This window comes from Pteropus vampyrus, unplaced genomic scaffold (assembly GCF_000151845.1).
Source record: "Pteropus vampyrus isolate Shadow unplaced genomic scaffold, Pvam_2.0 Scaffold458, whole genome shotgun sequence".
NCBI classification, from domain to species: Eukaryota; Metazoa; Chordata; class Mammalia; order Chiroptera; family Pteropodidae; genus Pteropus; species Pteropus vampyrus.
In genome coordinates, this window is record NW_011889239.1 from 196,550 (window position 1) to 218,262 (window position 21,713).

General features: G+C 52.5%; 1 protein-coding gene across 1 annotated transcript in view; it reads left to right on the plus strand.

Moving 5' to 3' along the window:
* LOC105306725 (NT-3 growth factor receptor-like) overlaps positions 1 to 21,713 on the plus strand; it is a 234,850-nt gene that overhangs the window by 192,039 nt on the left and 21,098 nt on the right. The window contains exon 10 of the mRNA XM_023524272.1: positions 1,277 to 1,520. Coding sequence (XP_023380040.1) covers positions 1,277 to 1,520 — 244 coding nt within the window. The remainder of the gene's footprint in view (positions 1 to 1,276; positions 1,521 to 21,713) is intronic.

A 21,713-nucleotide genomic window follows, 5' to 3' on the forward strand; every position in this document is an offset into this window, starting at 1 on the left:
GCAGTGCCGTCAGACCCCAGTGCCACCAGCAGGGCTAAGGAGAGCTCCCCGGCCCGTCGGGACCACTGTCATGCGTCCAGTGTTAGTGAAGAGGAGGGAGGGAGAGCAGAGGCCTGGCCTGCTCTCACGTCTCCCAGGGGCTGGGTTTTAGGGGCGGACCGCAGTGTTCTCCCCTGGCAGACAGCAGTGGGGCTTGCTGCTGACCCCCCTTCCTGGGAGCCGGTGCAGTAACTCTCCTCGCTCTAGAGGGGTGAGGTCGGCAAGCCCACAGGAGATAATAAAATAACCATACTCATGTTTAATGGTGCCTCTCAGTGGAAATTGGAGAAGCAGTAAAACAAGCCGAGGCTCCACTGTATACCAGGGCTCCTCGGCCCACAGCCTCATAAATAAGGGCCCTGGGTGTGGTCACAGCTCCTTGGGCTTTCTGGAGGAAAGGGGAACACTGCAAGTGACCCATAGGACAGGGCGAGGTGTTAGAATAACAAATCCGGACTTTGATTTGGGCTGGAGGGAGAGTTGGGGCTCCCCAGGGCTCTGCTCGAGGGCCACAGGGTCTCTTCATCGGGCCCGGCCACCAACAGAAGTCCCCCCTATGCTGGGCAGTGTGGCCAAGCAGAAGGCAGAGTGGACTCAGGGGTCTCACTATCCAGAGCATCAGCTCAGGGAGCTAGCGGGGTATGCAAATGAACCCACTCCTCCTAGCCAATCAGAATCCAGGGAGCAGGGCCCAGGAAGCTTTTAAAATCCCCTCTTGCTGTGTGTGCCCGGTTTCATTCTGCCCCTGATCACTCCCGGGGTCACGCCGGGACCTCCGGGGACTCAGTGACTTCCATCAAGTCGTCCGACCACTTCCTTATCTCGAAATAAGGAAGAAGGGATGGGAGGATCGAGCGAGTTAATGCATTTAAGATCCTTAGAACAGTACATGGGACATAGCAAGGGCCGTGTAAGAGCTAGTTGTTCTTTTATTAATTCTTCTATATTAAACCTGGAACCTCGGATGGCAATTAAATATTTTAAAAGAGTAGGTTTATTTCCTGATGCTCTAGAGCGTGTCTGCTGTCATGTCAGCTGGGGATCCGGTGGTGTGTTTCACCCACGGCCTTACGTCACCTAATTCGAGGGAGATAGAAATAGGCCACAGGCCGGCCGAAAAGGGCGGTTTCGTTCGCTTCTGTGGTGCGTTCCAGAGAACAGGGCATCAGGAAGGCCTTGGCCCTTGATCTCCTGAGCTCTCTCTGCCCCCTCTCTCTCCCCCTGCCCCCTCCCACAGGGCCCACGGGCCAGATGCGATGATCCTCGTGGATGGGCAGCCACGCCAGGCGAAAGGTGAGCTGGGGCTCTCCCAAATGCTCCACATCGCCAGCCAGATCGCCTCGGGCATGGTGTACCTGGCCTCCCAGCACTTCGTGCACCGGGACCTGGCCACCAGGAACTGCCTGGTTGGAGCCAACCTGCTGGTGAAGATCGGAGACTTCGGCATGTCCAGGGACGTCTACAGCACTGACTACTACAGGGTAAGGCGGCTTTTCCCGCTACAGGGCTCCGTGGCAGAGCTGGCACCTCGCTTACATGTCTTCATCATTGTCCATCAACCCTGTCACTCCGGCACGCACACGTACACAGCCATCCCCATGCATACACTCGACGATTGTCCCTTGGCCTTGCCTGCATCCTGACTTACCTGTTCCCTATGCTCCTCCCTCCATCGTGGGTGTTTAACTCAACTGTATTGTTACATTGTAGTGACATATGCATTGTGTACTTACTTGAATCATCAGTACTCATTCTTCATGCAAACAGATTTTTGATGTCTATATATATGTATACACACACACACACACACACACACACACACACACACACACACACATCTTGACACACATAGACAAACTCGGTGCTACATTTTAGCACCTTCTAGCTCCACCACAACGCACTGTATTCTCTGGTATTACCTGCTGACCCTGTAGGCTTGTTTTCAAGGGTAGATCTTGATGAGAGAAGCCAGAACCCCAGATAAAGTAGCAAACATGGTTAAAGTCTCGCTGAGCAAATGGCTGAGGAAGGGTGAGGGCAGAAAGCGCGTTATTGCTGCCGACACCGGAGAGAGAGGTGCAGGTCAGGAAAAGCTTTCCGTCACGGTTGGTTTGACTTCATGCCGTCCACTTTACATTAACAGGTGTCTTGTTTGGCTCCCAGAATTCCTTTCTTTGGGACTTTCCTTCCCATGGATCGCTGAATGGTTCTGACAGTTACGATCGCCAGGGAAAGGACAAGTGAGCACGAGTGTCATTGATCTCAAAAAAGGGAGGTAGAGGTGTGACCTGAGATACAGAGATGGAATAACTTCTGCAAACTGGTTAGGAGGCAGGTGGCTCGAAAATATGGAGGTGTCACTTACTTCATGGGCATCGAACGGGCAAGGACTTTGATCTGCGGTGTATGGAGAGGGCGGGACAGTGTTTTGAAAGTCGAGAGGCTTGGTGGCCATTCGTCTCATCTTCTTTGTGGGGAGTGAATGATCCTCCTGTGAGTCAAAGAGCCCAGATATGACGGCCTTTAGGGCCTGAGCGTGGTGGGCCACCGGGCTGGGAGTTTGGGGTTGGCATCTGCAGAGCAGTTCTGTCTGAATGCCGCGGATGCCTCTGTCTCAGGGAAACACGATATCCGGTCGCACGGTTTTAGCCCTGGCCTAAAGAAAAATAGAAGAGTCGAGACATGCCCTTTGCGGTTAGAAAGTGATTTGTTCGTGATGCGGGTGGTATACACCATTGTGACAGAACGTGAAGCGCAGTCGACTGTCCAGCATCCCCAGACGTGGAGAAAGGAGCACCATGCAGCCGTAGCCGCAGACCGATGGCCGGGGCAGGCCTGCCAGGGAATGTTCCAGCAGAGCCTTCCCGCAGCATCGAGGCCATTCCTCCAGCCATTTCTTAGCGGGGCCTTGGTACGGTTACCGAGGGCCTGCGGGTCACAGATTTCTTGAGTCTAGCTGGAGCTGGCACCGTTTAATTGCCTTTGCACTCTGTGTAACGGGGTTTGCTGGCCTGCTGGCTGAGCTCAGATTTATATGTGTGTTGGTAAAAACAAGGGATGGATCATCGTGTTTCCATGTGAGGCAGACATTTGATTATGCCAGTCTGGTCCCTGCTGGCTTCACCGGGGTCTTGGGAGACAATAGCCGGCCAAAATGCGTGCGTGCAAACTCAGCTTTCAGACTTGCCTCAAGGAGCGTACCTAATGTGTCTCTAGTCTGATTTAAAAGAGAGACAAACTACATAAATAAACACACACACACACACACACGTATCAGTCACATCTTCGAGGGATGCGCTGTGGCCTGGCGTTCACAGCAGTGAACTCCTACCCTGTCCTCTTTGAAGAACTGTGGAAACCTGCACGACAGCTCGACAGTGGACGGGCACCATACCCTCCGTATTCAGCGAGCAGCTCGCAGATGTCGCAGTCAAAGTCCCAGCATATTCACAGCTCCCGCTCCCCGTCTGTAAGACCAAAGGCAGACGTGATGTGCCTGAGGTCACATTATCAGTGAACCTCAGAGTCCTGTCATCCCATATCAGGGTGATAAGGGGATTCGGTATCCGGGCCTGATTTCACCTGGGTCCGTTCACACCCTAACACCACCCTTAGCAGCCACGGGACCTCAGCGCACTTTCCCTGGCCTCTGTTTTATTTTCCCATTTTTCAACCAAGGTGGAACATAGGCTCGCAGTGGGGTTGTTTTGATGTTAAACCAGTTGATTTACCTCCTGGGTAAACTATTGTTTATATTATATCTTCCTTAGTCCCCTTCACACCCAAGGCAGGACAGCCCCAGCAATAGTCTTATTTCCAGAGGTAATTCTCGAGTGGGTGAGAGGGACCTGGCTGCTGGAAAACATCCTGGGGTCATGGCACCGCCCCGAAGGAGTGGGGTTCTTAAGGCTCCAGCCTTCCTCAGGCTTCCGCCTGAGAGAAGTACTGGGTCGTAAGGACTTGGGTCAACGTTCACACGGTCCTGCTCGTGAATTTTAGAGCTGAGTCCGTGTTCAGGTGATTTATAAAAGATGTTCGTCGTCGTTCAGTCCACCAGCTGAAGCTCTGGGGGGAAGGCGTGCGTGCGTGTGCGTGTGCGTGCATGTGTGTGTGTGTGTGTGTGTGTGTGTGTGTGTATCCGTGCTTACTTGCCTAGTGTAGATTCAAGTGTGTAAATGAGGGCAGGGAGAGAGGTTGGGATAAAGTCCTCCTTATATTCTTTCTTTTCCAATTTTAATTTCTTGAAACAAAGAGGCCCCGTCTGGCGCATGCATGAGCAGAATGCAGATAATTTACAAAGGTGAAAGTGAAGTGCCTGATTTCCTGTGCCACAGCTAGAGAGAGAAAACAGACATCTCTGTGCCACACAGCCAGAGCCACTTGTTCTCTCTCCTTAAGAACAAGTCAGATGACAGGTACCTTTTCCCCCTAAGGGTCACTGAAGTGACGCCGCTTCCGAGATCGCCTCTGACACGGCGCCATCCGACCTTTCTCAGAATGTCGGACAACCCCGGTTGCTTAGAGTTCAAATCTGAAATTAAAGAAAGCTTCGCGAGTCCCGGAGAGGGGGTGGCTGGGGTTCCAGACGGGAGCTGTTTTCAGACGTGCTGAGATCCTGGTGAGAGGGGGCCGGCGGGGGTCGGCGCTCCGGTCCGACCGGGCCAGGAGCGTGCCTTCCCGCTCACCCCACTGTCCTCTGTGCCCAGCACAGTCCCTAGGACTTTGTAGACACCCAGTGAAAATGCGAATGAGAGAATGAATGAAGTCAGAGCGGGAATCTGGAGTCAGACAGGAAGCGGATTAGGCCAAACCAAGAGGAGCCTAGACAGGCAAACAGCTGCCCACCTGGGTACCACCTTCAGAGGTGATGTCTGAGCAGTGTCTGGGGACAGTGTCAGAGGAGGCAGGGGCGTGATGTTCTTTCTGAGTCAGGGCTGGCTCGGTGGAAGTTGGAGTGGAGTCTTGGTAGGGAATGGAGCTGAGTGTCCAGGGGATGAGGAGGGAAAGTATGCCAAAATCTGAGCCAACACACGTGGGAGGGACACACGGCGGATCTGGCAGCTGATAGCGAGGCCCCGATTCTAAGCTACAGATTCCAGGTCAGGGTTCCTGGGAACTCCTGGGAAGGGCGATGACAGTGACCCTCAGGGTGTGGGAATAGTTGAGAACAAGCTGATCTGGCTGGCGGAATATCCGATTCTGGATGTCGTGACGTGCCCACGACGTTGATGAATAAGAAGCACCGGCTCCTGAACCCACACTGCCTGGGCTCGAGTCTCAGCTCCTGTAATTCATGGCTATGGGACCTCGAGCAAGTTAGTTAACCTCTCTGTGTCCCTGACTGCAAAATGGGCTAATAGCCCGTATCGCATGCATTTGCTATCAAGATTAAGTGCTAATAAATATAAAATTCTTAGGATGATAAATGCTTAATAAATATTCGTTACTGATACTGTCGTTGGAACTAAAATACAATTAGGTGCCTTCCCTAGTTCCAAAGTGAGCATCTGAACAGCACTTACATAAGTGTGTTAGTGAAGGTAACAGGTAAATGCAGACATGTGGAATGGCTCCGACACACACAGAAGCCTCTTTCTAGGTCATGTGACAGTGTGAGCAGATGAACCTCGGCCACGTGGTCACTCAGGCCGGTGGAGCTCTACCCTCCCGCTCTGTACCCTGTCCCTGGTCACCCTAGGTGTCCATCCCCATCCTAGCCAGCCGGAAGGGAAGCCGGCATAAAGGAATGCCTGACCTGGAAGTGAGGCCTGTCACTTCCCCTCACGGCAACAACCTCGTCGCGTGCCTGGTCTCTGCTCTGGAAGGCAGGCTGAGAAATGTTGTATAGCTGTGTCTCCAGGTAGCAGAGAAGAAAGTGGACTGTAGCAAGCAGCTGGCACCCTCTGCCATGGTCTGGGTGAAGAAAAACCCCTTTCTCTTCCTCCATCCCATTCCAGCGTGCGTCACCCCGGGTCCGATGATGTCTCAGAGAGAGTGACAGCTCACTCTCTCTACTAGAGCTCAGCGGAGGGCCTGGGGTCTCGGGAAATCCGTGTGTCCTTCTTCTCTTCACCTCCGGGAGAGGGGGCCTGGTGCCGACCGGGAGACACGGCCACGAGAGGGACGTCCGGGCGGGCTCGGTGCTTTCGCGGCCTGAACGTCCGCCGCGGGACTTGGTGCCATAGTGCTCACATCTTAAGTGAATTTCGAAAAACGACTTGCACACTAAGACCTCTTAAGCCGCGCAAAACTGCCAAGATCACAAACGGAGGAAGGTGTGAAGGGCAGGGTTATGCTGATTGTCGGTATCCTGGTCTTGTTTCCTTGATTAAAGCCGGAGGATTTGCTCACTAATGGTCCCCAGAGGGTCAGACCTTCTGGAATCCAAGTCCGCCGAGGGCCGGGACTGATGTTTAGGACACCTCGGTCTCGTCGCCAGCCCTGTGCCCACGTTGCCAGTTAGAGGCTTCGTCGTCATCTGTAAGATTCTGGCTCTGTGGTCTCTGTGGGTTTCGCCTTCTGGGAGGCTAAGCTCTGTGTGTAATGATAAGTGAGCAGTGGTACGAAGACTTGGTTTCTTTAGGAGGGGGGCAGGGTCGAAGGTACAAGAAGAAAGCGGGGTCATCGAAAGCTTCGCCCAGACCTCGGCCGTTCCACATCCCAGCCCATTTTCCCCGCTCCTGATAAAATAAGGGAGCAGACTCCAGTTTTGAAATGGGCGCTTTCCACGATACCCAAATCCAGTTCAGTGACTAAAGTTTGCTTTCTGCTCCTCCCTCTTCTTCTCCTTGGAGATACTTTGAATAACTGGCCAAACTCAGCCTGATGGGCAGAAGAACTACCGGGTGTCTCCTTTCTCGGTACTTTTTCCAGTGATGTGAATTACCTGGGTTCTTCCCTCCATCCGTCTCTGTTCTTCCAGACCTCCAACCTTCCTAGACCATATCATACTTTATTCCAACGCAGTGGCCGTCCCGGGGACATCTACCCGAAACTCGGGCAGAAGTGACTGCGGTGTGGGGACCGGTGTTTTGAACCATGGGACAGCAGTCAGGTCTGAAGATGGCTCGGGGAGGACATGGTTCCCAGAAGGTTGACGTGCCAACAGTCAGACTCTAACAACAAAGTGAAAAAGTTACTTGGGGCATTTCCCTGCCACAGGCTTAGGAATGCCAGTCCTGGCAAGTTCTTCATGGGCTCTTGGCAACCTGTGCCCAACGTGGTGACTAGGATGCAGGACGAGAAGCAGGAAGCCTGTGTTCAGTCCCCACGGTGACTACTGATATGAGACAAGGCTCTGTCCTACCGCGGACCTGCATTTGTCATATATAAAGGGAGTGCTTCCTGTCTGTCTGCTTCATTGTCTTAACACTTACCTCTCATAGGAGCTGGCCACACTGATAGCATTTTCTGTCCCTTCATAGAAACTTGGATTGAGTTTCATCTACAAATAACTCGATGGTTTACTGCTCCTTTTCCTGGACAGGGCTTAAAAGATCGGGTTCTGGTTCAGCAAATCACTTACTTTAGTGATATTGACTTTAGTTCAGTGTTCTTGATGCTCATCTAATGTTGGATTAGATGCATAGTTTCCAACACAACTTTTTTAAGCAGTAAAACCTTTTCTTCAAATGGAACCTTATAAAATCGATAGATAGAGATGGTTGGATGGATGGATGGATCGATGGATGGATGGTTGGATGGATGGATGGGTGGATGGGTGGATGGGTGGGTGGGTGGATGGATGGATGGATGGATGGGTGGATGGATGGATGGATGGATGGGTGGATGGGTGGATGAATGGGTGGGTGGATGGATGGGTGGATGGGTGGATGGATGGATGAGTGGGTGGATGGATGGATGGATGGATGGATGGATGGATGGATGGGTGGATGGGTGTTCTAGTTGAAAGGAAGACCCAGGAGCCATGGCCTTTGTCACCCCTCGCCTGCCCTGGTATGGGGTTCTTGCCGCACTTGTGTGGAGGGGCTTTCAAGCACCAGGTCCTCTTCAGTAGATGCCCCAGTTCAGATCTGGGGCAGCTGTTCAAGACACACACAATAATGACATTGATGACAATAGAATGAGAATGGTAGCAACAGGGAATCAGGACCTTGCGATTCCTCAGAAGCAAAGTCAGCGTCGCAGCCTTAGGACAAGTGACCCAGTTAGGAGGTTTGCTAACCCTCGTTCATGCTGGCTTATTTCCTCTTAAGTCAGACCTCCTAGTCATCAAAGGTCCACGTGTTGAGGAGAGGATTCAGCTCTATTCCCTGAAGATGTACACGCGTGAATACACCACAATCTGTAATCCTGAGGAAGTTAAATTTTCATAGGGAATATAAAACAGGATGAGAACGTGTAGCTCTACCAGAAGCCAGAGGGAAGGATATCACACTAAAGGGTTTCCAGTTTCAGCCTGATCAGAGGGCTGCCTGGGGTCGTGAGGGGCGGGTTGGCAGTCAGTGGGGTGAATTTTAGGGGAGCTTTCCAGTCCGAGGGGTTAGCACGAGCAAAAGCATAGACGTGGCTTGGAGAGAGGCAAACGGAGACAGTGACCTAGCACAGCATATCACGCAAGTGGTCAAAACCGAGAGGATGTGTGGGAGGAAATGCTTGTCACGGAAGGACGGGGGCGCTGCAGCAGCCCTCGAAGAGCCAGCTGTTCTGACTGGCGTTGCCATGGATAGTCATGGACGTGTTCTCATCTGTTTTAGTGTAAATGGGGTGGTACGTGAGGACAAGTCATCAGGCAGTGGCCTGTAGCATAGACTACTGGGAACTGAGCCCATGAGGGCAGGCCATGACGATTCGAGTCCAGGGGCGAGGGGGCGAGGCCCCGTGCTGCCTCGTAGCAATGGGGTGTAGAAGAGAAGCCATCAGGTTCGGTGGGGCCGGGCACGGTGAACCGAAGACCAGGGCCTGGGCCCTCCAAGCCTCTTCAATAGTGAAATTGAGGTTCAGGATGGATTTTTTTTACAAATGCATCTTTTAGGCCACCTAGTCCATTCTGCATCCCTGGAGTGTTAGAAACAGATGAACAAATGCCACGTCATTCAATTTTAAAGAAACATGAGGCCGGAAAGAGTCTTAAATGTCATCTATTTTGTCCCCGTGGCCCCAGGCAGAATAGCATCAAAATCGCCTCAGACAGATGGTCGGCTCGTTTTGTTCTGTGCCTCTCTGGGAATTCCACGGGTTCCCCGTTCTTCCTTCTAGCTCTGATGAGGGAAAGCTATTGCCTGTGAGAGATCCGCCTTTTCCTTCCTCATTTCTAACACCTTTTAGAAAGTGAGACGTTCTCATTTTATGTCTAGCCAGAGTCCCACCTGTTGCAAGGTAAGTATATTTGGTCTTATATCCTTCGTGGAGATGAACGTGATCGCTACTACAGCACAGACGTTATAACATTCAGGAAAACGCTAAGAAGCTCCGTGAGACCAACGCGGTCTCGCGTGTTTCATAGGTAATTGGTTGTATTTTACGCATGGGATGTATCCTCAACTGGTCGGGAAACAATGAAATCAAAACAGCTCCCTCTCTCGCCCTGTCAAAGAATAGTGTCCTCTTTCTGAGAGACGTTTCCAGCGTGGTCTCCTGTAATTTCGAAATCTGATTGTTTTCTTTCGGCGGTTACGGTGGTGCAGGCGTGGGGCGGACGCCAGGGTCCTCAGCCTCATCTCCACGGGGACAGGTGTTGGAAAATAAGACAGGGAGACGTCCCCTCAGAAAACGGCATAAGCACGTGAGGCCTGTTTCTACCCGAGCTCATCCTCAAGACAGGAGAGAAGGAAGTCTCAGAGGCCATTGAGTCATGTGCTGATTCCCTCCACCCCTCTTTCTCCTGTGGAGGGCGTGGTGGCAGCGCCCCTTCGTCACCTGACAGTGGCCTGTATTATAGTTAGACCCTGTTCAGGTTCCTCAAGTGTAAAAGGCCTTTTTTCCCCACACCAGGCAAACTGAATATATAACATATAAAAGATACATAAATTTCCATACAGATATCTTCTTTACCCGCTGTAATTAAGATATTTGCATGTAAAGAGAACAGCATGTTCCTTGACTCCCTCCTAGTAGGGAATCGTATTTCCTCATAATCCTCAAAACCCAAGACCTTGATCTGTCTGTGTCTAAACCGGAGGAGGAGACGGGACTGGGTCAATAGAGCATCTGAAATGCAGAATTTTAAACACAGTTATTATTCCTGCTTGTTCTCGCGGTGTAGCTCATCCCACAGGACAAAGGTAGAGGCGGGGTGGAGTCGTGGAGGGAACATTACCACATCCACTAATTCAGGAGGCAGGTAGCTATTCTTTGAATCCTGAGCTTCTGTGTATGAGCTATGGGACCTTAGGAAATTTTCTTAAATTCTCTAAGCCTGAGATCCTCATCTGAAAAAAAAAAAAAAAAAAAGAGAGAACAATTTCTTTTTCTGTGAAGATTAAATCAGATAATGTATGCAAATTGTCTGGTACCTATTAGGCACTCAATAGATGGTAATTATTATTCTATGTAAGTGAATAAGGTAGAAATTATATGTAAGAAATTTAAAATAATTTTAAGTTACAAGCCAGGGTATTTCCCATGGTGGTCTTTGGTGCTGGAATACTACTACAATTGAAAGGGAGAAGAGCCATATAATTGAGTCACGATGGTCCAGAAGCAGCTTAAGAGACCAGGGAAATAAGCCTCTCACTCCTCGGGATGGGTATAGACGTTCGAGTTGGTCTGTTGGAAGGCCAAGAAGAAAGAGAAAGCACTTCTAGCTGGCCTGAGGAAGAGCTTTCCCATTGTGGAATCGTGGATCCGACCAAGAGCTAACTTCTAAGACCACGAATTCTACGGTAGACACATGTCTTCAGAAATTGGAGAAAGGTTCCCAAGGTCGTGTGCCCTAGAGCCTTGCGGGTAAAGACGAGGCTGGTTTAAGTCCAGCCCTCTCTCCGCTCTCTCGTATCAGACACAGCGCGGTGGTTGCTGCTTGTCACCGTGCATCACACGAGAGGGGGGGGGGGATGGGTAAGAGCTTGGCGAGTGGTTGGCTCTTGGCTTCAAGAGCTGTTGATATGACCACCAGCAGAGTCAGCTTAGTAAGTGGCCAGGTGCATTCTGGAAAAAATGAGTCAAGTCCATCGGTCCCCATGTCGATTGGCACAGGCGGTCAGCATGCCATCTCTCCTACCGGCCAATTACCGTGACAGTTTTGGCCGCCCCTCCCTTGCGAATCATGCTCTTCAGCCTCTACAGCCGGGACAGACCTTTGATTGGTGGCCCAGTTTGTTCTTGGAGTTGACCATTCCCTTACCCAAGGAGCGAGTCAATCCCCAACTTCCCAGTCTTTGTATTCATTCATTCATTCATCCATCCATCGATTCATCCATTCATCCATTCATTCATTCATGACATCCTTGACTCATTCAGGAACATGCGTGTCTTATAGCTCTACAGCATAAGTTCCTTTGAATCCATTCTATTTTTTTCTTTATCACAGCGATTTTTCATGTAAAAAGTGCTTAATAAAAGTGTTTGATTTAAAAATATTTAACTTCATGCCAGGGGTTTGTAACGCTCAAGGAAGAATGCCCCTACTGGCTTAGGCATTTTTTTTAAATGCTCATAGGTCCCCACCTGCCAGACACCGACAGTCAGTATGTGGGGACCCTGGGTAGGTCCATCTGGATGACGCAGTGGTGTCACCTAAGGGGAAACCCCTGGATCCGACTCCCCACCAAAGAGCCAAATATCTGCTCGTCAGTGAGGAGGCCCGAGAGGATGTCATGATTAAAACACTCGTGAGACTGGACTTAGCACCAGGACAGTTTATTAACGCTCACAGGGGACCAGATGATTCACAGGCTGTATGATCAAAGCATTCGCTCCCGCCTTCCGTACGGGAAGCCTACTCATATTGAGAAGGGTGCCTATGCAGGACGGAATCGGAGCAAGGGGGTCGGATGAGTCAAACGGTCAGGGGCATCCAGCTAAGAAAAACTGACATACCCATCTGATAACGGGGGTTCCTTGGCTTCCCAATAAGTTCAGAAATACTCCACATCTTTCGACTAAATCCTCCTTTCTCTCCTGACCAAAACCAGGAGAGGGACGAACATGGCCATCATCCCTCTTCCAGACCCCTGTGACCAGCCAGTTACCCTTCTGAGAAGCACACTCCATCTATGTCGGTCAGGGTATAGTGGAGCCATGGTATCCTGGATGCCACTCAAGCTTCTTACACACCCTTCCTTGGATGTACATCCATTGTATGCTGATCTTAAGAGACTAATTGTATTTTCTTCATTTTCAAATACTTGGAAGTCACTTTTTTATTAGAGTCCCTTGCTTTCCGTGTCACTAAATTACCTTTGCCTTTGAAAAATAAAACGACCCCATTGGTTGCGTGTAAATCGAGTCACCTCGATGCCAGGTATTACATGCCCCAGGGATGGCAAGTCGATCACGTACCGATTCTGACGGACTGGTAGTGGGTGCCCACGTGGGGCGATGCCGAGAACTCGGCCGCTGTGTTTAGAATCGATGAAAACGCGTGTCGTGACCAGCTGGCCACGTCTCCCATGAGCATAAGGGAGTTGGCGGGAACCTTGTTCTTGGTAGATCTGGTTCACTGTTCCACTCTGTCAAGGGTTTTTCGTGGTCTAGATACAGCCCGTCCAGCTCTTTGCCATCAGCAACTCTTGTCAATGTATTAGCAATGACATTCAGAACATTTTCAGTCTTTTGAGAAGCTGAATAGCCCAGGACTGAGTTTTGTTGCTGGAGTTCTGCTCCCACACAGATGCTGGTCCGGTTATCAGCATTCTTTGAGTATAGTCATTCCACGGCTATGACTCCACCCAATTGGACTCTTCTGCACACAGTGACCTCTTCTGTTCGAAAATATGTTTTGGGAGTCCTTGATAAATGCCTGGATGCAACTTGGGTAAAGACTCTACACTGACACACTTGTGAAATCCTGGCCAGACGTGAACTCGGAGGTCATCTTGTAAAACCCACTTATTTGAGAGATGAAGACACTGAGCCCCAGAGAGTGAGAGGGAGAGAGGGGGTGACTCTCAAGTTCATTCAGCTAATTGGTGGTACAGCAAGATCAGAAGGCCCGTCTTCCACCGCACAGTTCTGGCGCTTCTCAGATCATCATCAAAGTTCTTTGAGGTCGACCAGGTATTAACTATTCCTACTTAAAGACGAGTAGACTGAGGCTCTGAGGCTCGTCAGTATTCCTCAGATTACACTCAGAGTTGGGTTCAGTGTTCTGATTCCTAAGGAAGTTTTTTAAAGGAACACGAGGTCATTTGTGAATAGAGTTTTTAAATAGCATGCAGTGTAGTACAGCCGCCACGAGGCCAGGTACAGTTTGCAGTTGGAACGGTGAGCCTACAACAAGCCAGTTCTGTGAGTCTTTTTGCTAGTAAGGTGTGTGGCAAGGATGTTCAAGATAAGGAGGCACACGTTTGGGCTGACGGAGGGCCGGCCGTCGTAGCAAGCAAGGAGATCTCAATCCGGGGAGTTTGGGGTGTCCAGGGTGGTAGAAAAGCAAGCAGCGGTGAAGCGATTCAAACCGAGTGTAGCCCCCACATGGGGTACGGACTCAGTGAGACTGAAGAGCGTGGAAGCGGTGCCAGGGGCAGGGGCGGTGGGGATTAGGGGTGATCCTGGTACCTCTAAATCACTTGCAGGAAGTGATTTTTTTTTTTTTTTTTTTTACGTTTATGGTGAAAGTGTATTCTCAAGAACATCTGTCGACACACATTTGCTCATCATAGCTTGGGATTTCTGAAAGAGCGTCGTCCATGCTCTCCTGCACCCGTCACGCGGCCCTCTCCCTAACGCCGTATCTGGCACGTGGTGGGCGGTCCTTAAAGACCGGTTCAGTGAAAGGCGCAGGGAGGCAAGAGCACCTCTTGGTGAATGCGCGCTCTTGGGACCGCGCTCCGGGGCGCTGCAGCCTGGGATGCTCAGAAGTCACCAAGCCGGGTTTCATCCCACTGAGAGATGCACTGGGGGTTCACCTGCCGTCACCTTGGTCCGGTGCATGGGTGCTGCCGCAGGTCCCCGTACCCACCGGGGTGACAGCACTGCAGAAAACCGAGCCGGTGAAGCACGACGCCAGAGGCAGGCAGTCACCTTTACTCCGTGAAATACACTGGACCACCACGTGAGACAGCGGGTTCTCCCGCTCTGGTGATCTTCCCGAAAATCCGGAGAACCACATTCTAGAGCTGTTTTGGAGACACGTGCATTGAACAGGAGAATGATCGCAGTAGATGACAAAGGTTCGCTTTGTTCCCGTTGTGGAATCTTAAGAGGACTCTATGGTAAAAAGCGCTTAGACAGGTACAAAGGGGAACAGGAATTTAAGGAGCCATTATCACGCACGGCGAGGAACTGCGTCAAGCGTGTGTTTCTGTGATGCTGTCAGATCTCAGGCCAGATTTTCCCCGTCCGTATCCACATGCTGACGAGTCTCCATTCCTTCCCATTTCCCTCACGCCTCAGCATCTGTCACCTGCCCTGCCCTGTCCCCAGCCCACCTCTCTCTGCGTCTCTGTTTGTCTCACAGCGATGCCTGGGAGCCTTCCTCCCTCCTTTCTGTTCTCAAATCCACGATCTCTTCCACGTTAAAGAAAACTCTCCCTCTGACCTTTCCGCCCCTTCCAACTTCCATTTGTCCCCTCAACTCCTGAACTAGGTCGCTTTCATCTTCTGTCTTAATTTGGGGGCTTCTGATCTTACCGCTTCATTGACTCTGCATTTTTGGGGGGGGTCACTAATTATCTCGCCCTGGCAAAATTTAAACGCCTTTCGTCTGAAAAGTCTAATCCTCCTCCGAACTGTGTGTTGAGTGACATGATTAGTGGCTCCCTGATTCCTGCCGGCTAATTTCATCCGTTTCATCGTTTCTCTCTCCTTCCTCTCATTGAAAGTTAAGGTGCCACTGTTTCTGACAGCTCCCTTGGAACCCTCACGCACCCCTATGGTGATAACCCCGTTCACTTTTATGCAGAAGCTGTTTGAATTTGCATCTTTCAGCCTTCGCCTCTTCTCTCTCTGATCGGATGGTCCATACGTCTCCCCCGGGGAGTTCGCTGGCCATCGAAACTTGGCTTGTTGGAGCTGAAACTCGCCGTGACCATTCCCTGCTTCTCAAACAGGCTGTCTTCAGCAGCCCGTTAGCCTCGGTAAACACTGTCTTGGGAGGTTCTCCAGAGGGCACTCGTTTTGGAACCTCTCTTCATCGCCTGTACCTAATTCCTCACCAACGTCTGCTGCATCTCGCTCTACGGCACCTCGATGTCACTTGTTCTTTGCATGTTGGCAGGACCTGCCCTCATGTACACCCTGGTCAGGCCGATCCTTGGGTCAGGGCATGCCTCTTCATTCTCAGAGCCCTCCTACCCGTACCCCCAAACTTGCCATCTTTCTACCTGCTTGTTTAAGAGCCTTGCGTGAATCTTCACTTCTCAACGCGAGAAATGTCTGGCCCTGGCTTGCAGGGCCCTCGAGAGCTCTGTCACCCTCCTTCCCGACTCCGTCCACTGGAAGTCCCCTCAGTTCCAGCCCGGCCGGGCCGGCCCCCCCATTCCCCCCAGGCACTTGCTCACTGCCACCACTGCATGAAGCCTCTGCATACGTGCGTGAGGACCGCCATGACGTAATGCCGCAGACTGGGTGGCTTCAACAGCAGACACCGACTTTATCCCAGTCTGGAGGATGGAGGTTTGCGGTCAGGGTCTCGGGGGGGCTGCTTTCTTCCGAGCCTCTCTCCTTGGCTCGAGATGACCATCTTCTCCACGTGGGCTCACATCCTCCTCCCTGTCCACATGTCGGTGCCCGGGTTTCCTTTTTGTTTAAGGATGCCAGTCATATCCACCCATTTGACCTTATTTTACCGCCATTACCTCTTTAAAGACCCAGTGTCCACTTACAGTCCCATTTCGAGGTGCTAGGGGTGAGGACTTCGACACAGTGGATTCTGGGGAAGGAGGTAGGAAGGACACAGTTCAGCCCATAATGTCATCTTCTCTTCCCATCTTCCCATCTGTTTTTTCTCTCGTTTATTTCCCTCGTTGTTCTTTCTCTCTGTTCGTCCCTCACCGCCATCAAAACCCAGTGAGCCCCATCTCATCGTCTTCACTGCCGACGGTCTCGGCATCGCCCTGTCGGCTCACACACCCCGATGTGCCGCTTCATAAACGCGCTGCTTCTGCTGGTCGTTCCCGGGCCGCTCTGCCTCTGGTTCGGCTGAGAGCGGGGGCCGTGTCTCTTATCTTCTGTGCTCAGCCATTGACCTAGCAGGTGTTTAAAGGTTTCATCCCTCAGTCACCTCAGGTCCCTTCTCTCAGGCCGCCTGATGTTCCCCCTCCTCTCAAGAGGCCTTTTGGGGGAAGCGCGATTCCCCGCGTGGTCACGGGGACCAGACACGCTGCCTCCGGTGACGGCAAGGAGGAGGTGGCCGAGGCTGCTCCATGCAGGTGACGTCGGCCAGCTCACTTCCTTTCCAAACTGGAAAGGCTGCAGGGAGGGGCACCGGGGAGAGAAGCCCTAACAAGTGGCGGTGACCCTCCGTGATTTTTTGGCCGAAGGCAGTAAAGACAGGTATTCCCTCAGAAGCTTTGGAGAAGGTGCTCTTTTTTTTTTTTTTTTTGAGCTAAGGGGGTGAACGTTCTAGATCAAATCCACTTCCTTTCTGAGCAGTAGTGGTCTGGGCAGCCCATCTCGTGGGGAGTAGACGCAGCCTTTGGCGGGAAACCAGTTCTGTCTCAGTGGCTCGCAGAGCCAGACAGCGGGGGGCCGTGTGTCCTAGGAGGGCTGTGACGGTGTGTCTGCCGAGCCGTGGGGGGCGTCTCTGGTGGGTCCTCGGACATGGGCCGATGTGCCCAGCCTCTCCCCCCGGTGGCGTGAGCGGTGTCTGGAGGCTGCAGCTGGGGGAGACATGCCACTCGGCTAACGTGACCCCTGCTTCCCTGATCCTCCCTCCTTTTGTCCTGCGTGCTCCCTTCCTCTGCCTTCATCCTGTCTTCTCTCTTCCCCACCCTGCTCTCTGCCCCGTTCGCTGTCAGAAGGGCCCGGTCAGCGTGCCATGGCAGCGGCAGAGGCCAGCGGCACCGGCAGCTTCCGCAGTGAGTCTGGATTTCGTTTCCGGGGCCCAGGGGCTGGGCAGGGCAGGGCAGGGCAGGGCACACACGCAGGGGCGGCTCGGCTCACAGGCTTCGGGAAGGGATGCCATGGGCGGGGCTGGTCCCACCCCTCGGGGCATCACTTAGCGGCCCCGGAAGTCTCTTGCCAGAGCCATTGCCGTGCTTGGGGTGTCTCGTGGGGAGAAAGCATGGTGGGGACGGAGGGGCCGTGGTCTGCTGGCACCAGGCGCAGGTTGGGGGGCCCGCCGGAGGCGAGGCGGCTGCCGAGGCTTCTGCCCAGGCCCGCGTGCGTGGCGGAGGCTGGAGGCTCTGCATGGACGGTGGTTTGGCTGCTTCCTTGCATTTCGGGAGTGTGAGCTTGAGTTCTGAGTCTGCCTCAGTGCCTGCAGTCCCTCTGAGGAACCAAGCATGCCCCACAGTCTGCAGAACCAGACATCTCCCCGTCGACCTCCGGTGGAGCTTGCTCTAAGAAGTGTGATGTGGGGGACCGAGCCGTGTCCCCGAGCATTTGCGGGAAGGCCTTCCCCGCCCCGCATTAACGTCTGCGGTAATTTCCGGCATGGCGGTGGGTACACCCCGGAGCTGCTGGAGCTCCGTCTGCCCCGCCTGAGTCGTCAGACCAGATCGGAAGGCTTCCTCCTGCTTTTTTTGCCTGGGGACCCTTTCCTTCTATTTGGAGAATGGTCCCCTTGGGGTATTACAGACACAAAGTTCACCTATCCAGCCTTAAAAATCCTGCCCAGACCAGGCAGACCCCAGTCCTGCTGGCCATCTCGAGGTGCTTCCTCGCGGGCAGACGCCGTTCGTTCCCCAGCACTGGCCGAGCGTGTCCGTGCCCCCTTTTAAGTGAGGAGCCTCGGCGCTCTCACGGGGGGTACCGTCCCAGTGCCGTGGTCACCCGCAGGTGCCTGGCGCTCCTGCCCTTCCATCCACTCCCCCCGTGGCCTGATGAGGGGAGGCAACTTAAGCGTAGTCTCCCCAGCTCTCTCAGGAACGTTTCTATGGGCACCTCCTCGCGGCCCTGTCACTAATAACGGCACTGAAGTTTAGGAGTTTTCAACACTAACAGCTGTGTAGAGCTAGAGTTGATCAGAATGAATCTGTTTGCTAGCCTCGTGGGAATTTTGAAAACACGACTATCACAAGGGATTAACCAGTCTCTTATGCTTTTAAACCATCAGATGCATTTCGTTCACATCGGGGTAAAACTCTCGGTTTGAGGCGTTGACGGATTTAATTCAAGTATCGATTTGGTCAAATTGGTCGATTAAATTCAACACGCATGTGTGACTAATCGACTCTGGACATGTGGTTGTATGTTACCAATCGACTCGAACTGTTCTGAGGATAAAAAGGGAAGCTGTTGATAATGGCATAGATGCCACAGACAGACGCCGGACCCTCCCTGCTGAAATGGGGTACGGCCATTCTCTCCGTGCCTCACGAACTGTTCTCAGTGCCAGAGGCACAACCGTGAACAAAACAGACAGAAATCTCTGCCCTTATTAAGAGAGACAGAGAATAAAGATAAAGTAGACTATACATCGCATGTTTGAGAATAATCGATGCTCAGAAGAAAAATAAAGCAGAGAAGAGAAATAGAAGGGTTTGGCGGTGGTCGTGCTGTGTACGGTGTGCGTGTGCGCGCAGTTTTAGACAGAAAGCTGAAAGCAATCAAACGGCTTAAGGAATACCGTCTGCTTCGGTTTATTCAGTATTTAATTTAGCCAGGGAGGGCTTCCGTGGCTTGCTGAAAAATTTTTCTGAAACAAGGCGGATCTGGACATTCCGAGGCCAGAGCCGGAAATACTGATAAACCTTGGGATGACAAAAAGTCACGGGGAGAATGAGGTGGCCGTGGAATCAGATAGTTAGGTTTCGGCTCCCACCGACATCCCCCAGGGCATCGGAAGGTGATTTTGAGGCTCCGGATTCATGCCCTTGGGGACTGTCTCCTAGAGAGTCCGTCCATCTTAGACTCGTAATGGCCGCTCAGGACATCCTGAGGCCCTTCCTTCTTCCATCTAGTGTCCTCGGGGACGGTCGCGGGCGGCAGCTCACTTTCGCCGAGCGCCTACACCCGGTCGTGCACTTTGCCAGGGGCTGTGAGTAAGCTGATCGAATTAACCCGTTCGGTTCCCATCAAGGAGTTCTCAGAGTTCCCCTCAGGGATGAGAACACCGATGCTCGAACGTGGAACTAGGACATAGCGGGGCTGGGATTTGAGCCCAGGTCACACCAAGTCTGAAACCCGGCCCTGTCCGCTCGTCTCAGCGTCCATCCATAGGTACCAGTTGGCAGAAGTAGGAGAAAGAAACGGGAGAGAGGACTCACTGGGTGACCCCGAGGTCCTGCGAGGGGCTGACGTGCACGGCTGGATCGGGGCGGCAGTTGTCTTGGGGTGGCCGTGGATGTCTTTGCTGACCGAGCATGAGGGTACACCGACTTCTACTGCTTCTCCGTGTGTCGTCGTCAGGAGGGCGGGGAGAGGCATGCAAAGTTTCCGGGCTTGGGAGCAAGTCGCCCCGCTGTGGCACCCATGCCGGGAAGAGGTGGGGCTTGACTTGAGTACGTCGGTGTCCCTGGGTGGCACGCATGTTGGGAGAAGGGACAGCGCATGGGTCTGTGTGGAGATCATGGGGGTGGGGAGGGTGCATGCAGAGGTCTGAGTCTGGGCGAAGGTCCTTTGACGGGAATTTGAATGCCGAGTTGACTTTGAAGAGAATCCTAGACTTCCTGCCTGCCTTTGTGAATGGAACCCACAGACTGACCTCACCCCGTCTTTATTAGCAAGAAGCAGGATGTCTGTGGACCACATCTTATTACGGTTTCGCTTAAATCAGCATCACCGTGTGACCTTGTATTTATTTGTAATAGACATTCACATACTTGCCAGGAAAAAAAAAACAAAAAAACAAACACTTAGGTAGCGTCTCATTATACGCATAAGATGAGCTCTTAGTGAGGTTGTGTGGCCAGCAAATCACCATTCGTGTGCACCGGAGAGGGCTGCCGTAGCAAAGCGAAGAATTATTTTGGGATGTCACTGACTTTCTCCCGTTCTCCTTGTACGCTAAGGGAGGCTCTTTCCACCTGCGACGCCGCTGTGTCCCTGGACTTCTAAAACACACCTGTCCAGATGTCTCAATGCGCATCAAGGCAATGCCTCTTTCGGTTTTACGATACGTGTCATACGGATAGAAAGAAGTTATTACTCTGTCATTTACCAAGGCTTTTCCTCACCATCTCAGTGTCAGTGTCACTTAGGAATATATACTCCGAGCTCTTGAACGTCCCTCCGTGTGGCCTCCTAACGGCTGGGTTCTGGCAACCCCTTCGAGTCCCGGCTCTTTGCTGCTTCTGGCCTGTCATCTGGCTCCCCTCTGTCACTTTGATCCTCAGGGATAAGGAGCAAAGCACCATTCATCTCCTTCCAGAGGGTGTTCTTCTCTGATTTATCTCCCCGAGTCCCCTCCTTGGCAAAAACAAACGAGCAAGAAGACTAGCTTTTCCTCTAAAATGTCAACCCATTCCAACATCACTCGGCTTATCTATTCTGCTCCCGTGTGTTCTGTGGAGTCCCGGCTGGGCACCGGGGTAAAGGCTACAGATGACTGATTATTTTTCAAGTTAACAAGGCTATTTCTTCTTTCCCCGGTCACCTCAGGCCCACCCTGCCACTCACACATACAAGGTACGTCTTCATTCTAGGACGGACAGTGCTCAGGCCTTCGGCACGCGTCTGTGAGGGCACGCGACCAAGTGCCACCGTCCGGGAAGCTGCCCAGAGACCCGGTCTTGGGTGCTGCCTTCACAGCAGCATGGCTGGAGCCTGGGGGTGTATCTCCCCACCCAGTTCTTGCTGCGTCAAGTCTTACAATTCAAGACCGTTAAGATCGTTACAGTCTTTTGGGGGGAACCTAATACATTCTCCTGTGGGGGAGGCCACTGAATTATGTGGTCCGTCACAGCCTCGTAAGTTCAGAGAAACTGGTCGTGTGTTCCCGGGGCCAGTCCTCTGGGTTCTCACCTGGAGATTTATCCAGAGAGAGGAACTCTGCCCATTAAGTGGTAATCAATCATTGAACTTTTAGGTCCCTTAGCATTTTGCTCTCTGAGGATCTGAAAATAGATGTCGCAGATGTCGCAGGGGCGAGTCCCCAGGACAGCATGATGGGAGTGGCCTGGAACGGGCGGGGCCCAGGTCCTCACGTGAAAGGGCCGTGGGTGTCAAGGGGAAGGTGACAAAGAGGGAGAGGATATCGTCCTGGTTCTGCCGCCGGGACTGCTTGTGAAGACAGGTGTCCCAGTCCGTGTGATGAGCTTCTGCAGTCCTCACGCACAGTCTTCACAGTCGGTCAAGTCTGTTTGTTTCCGTAATGCTTCCGGGACAAATGACTCACGAGACGTCCACACGTCTGCGGCATCGTGACGGGCCCTCCCGCTTGGGGATGCTGGCAGGGGCAGTGTGCGTCCTGCTCCCTCCTTCGCCGGGGTCGGCTGGGCTGGTACCGACCT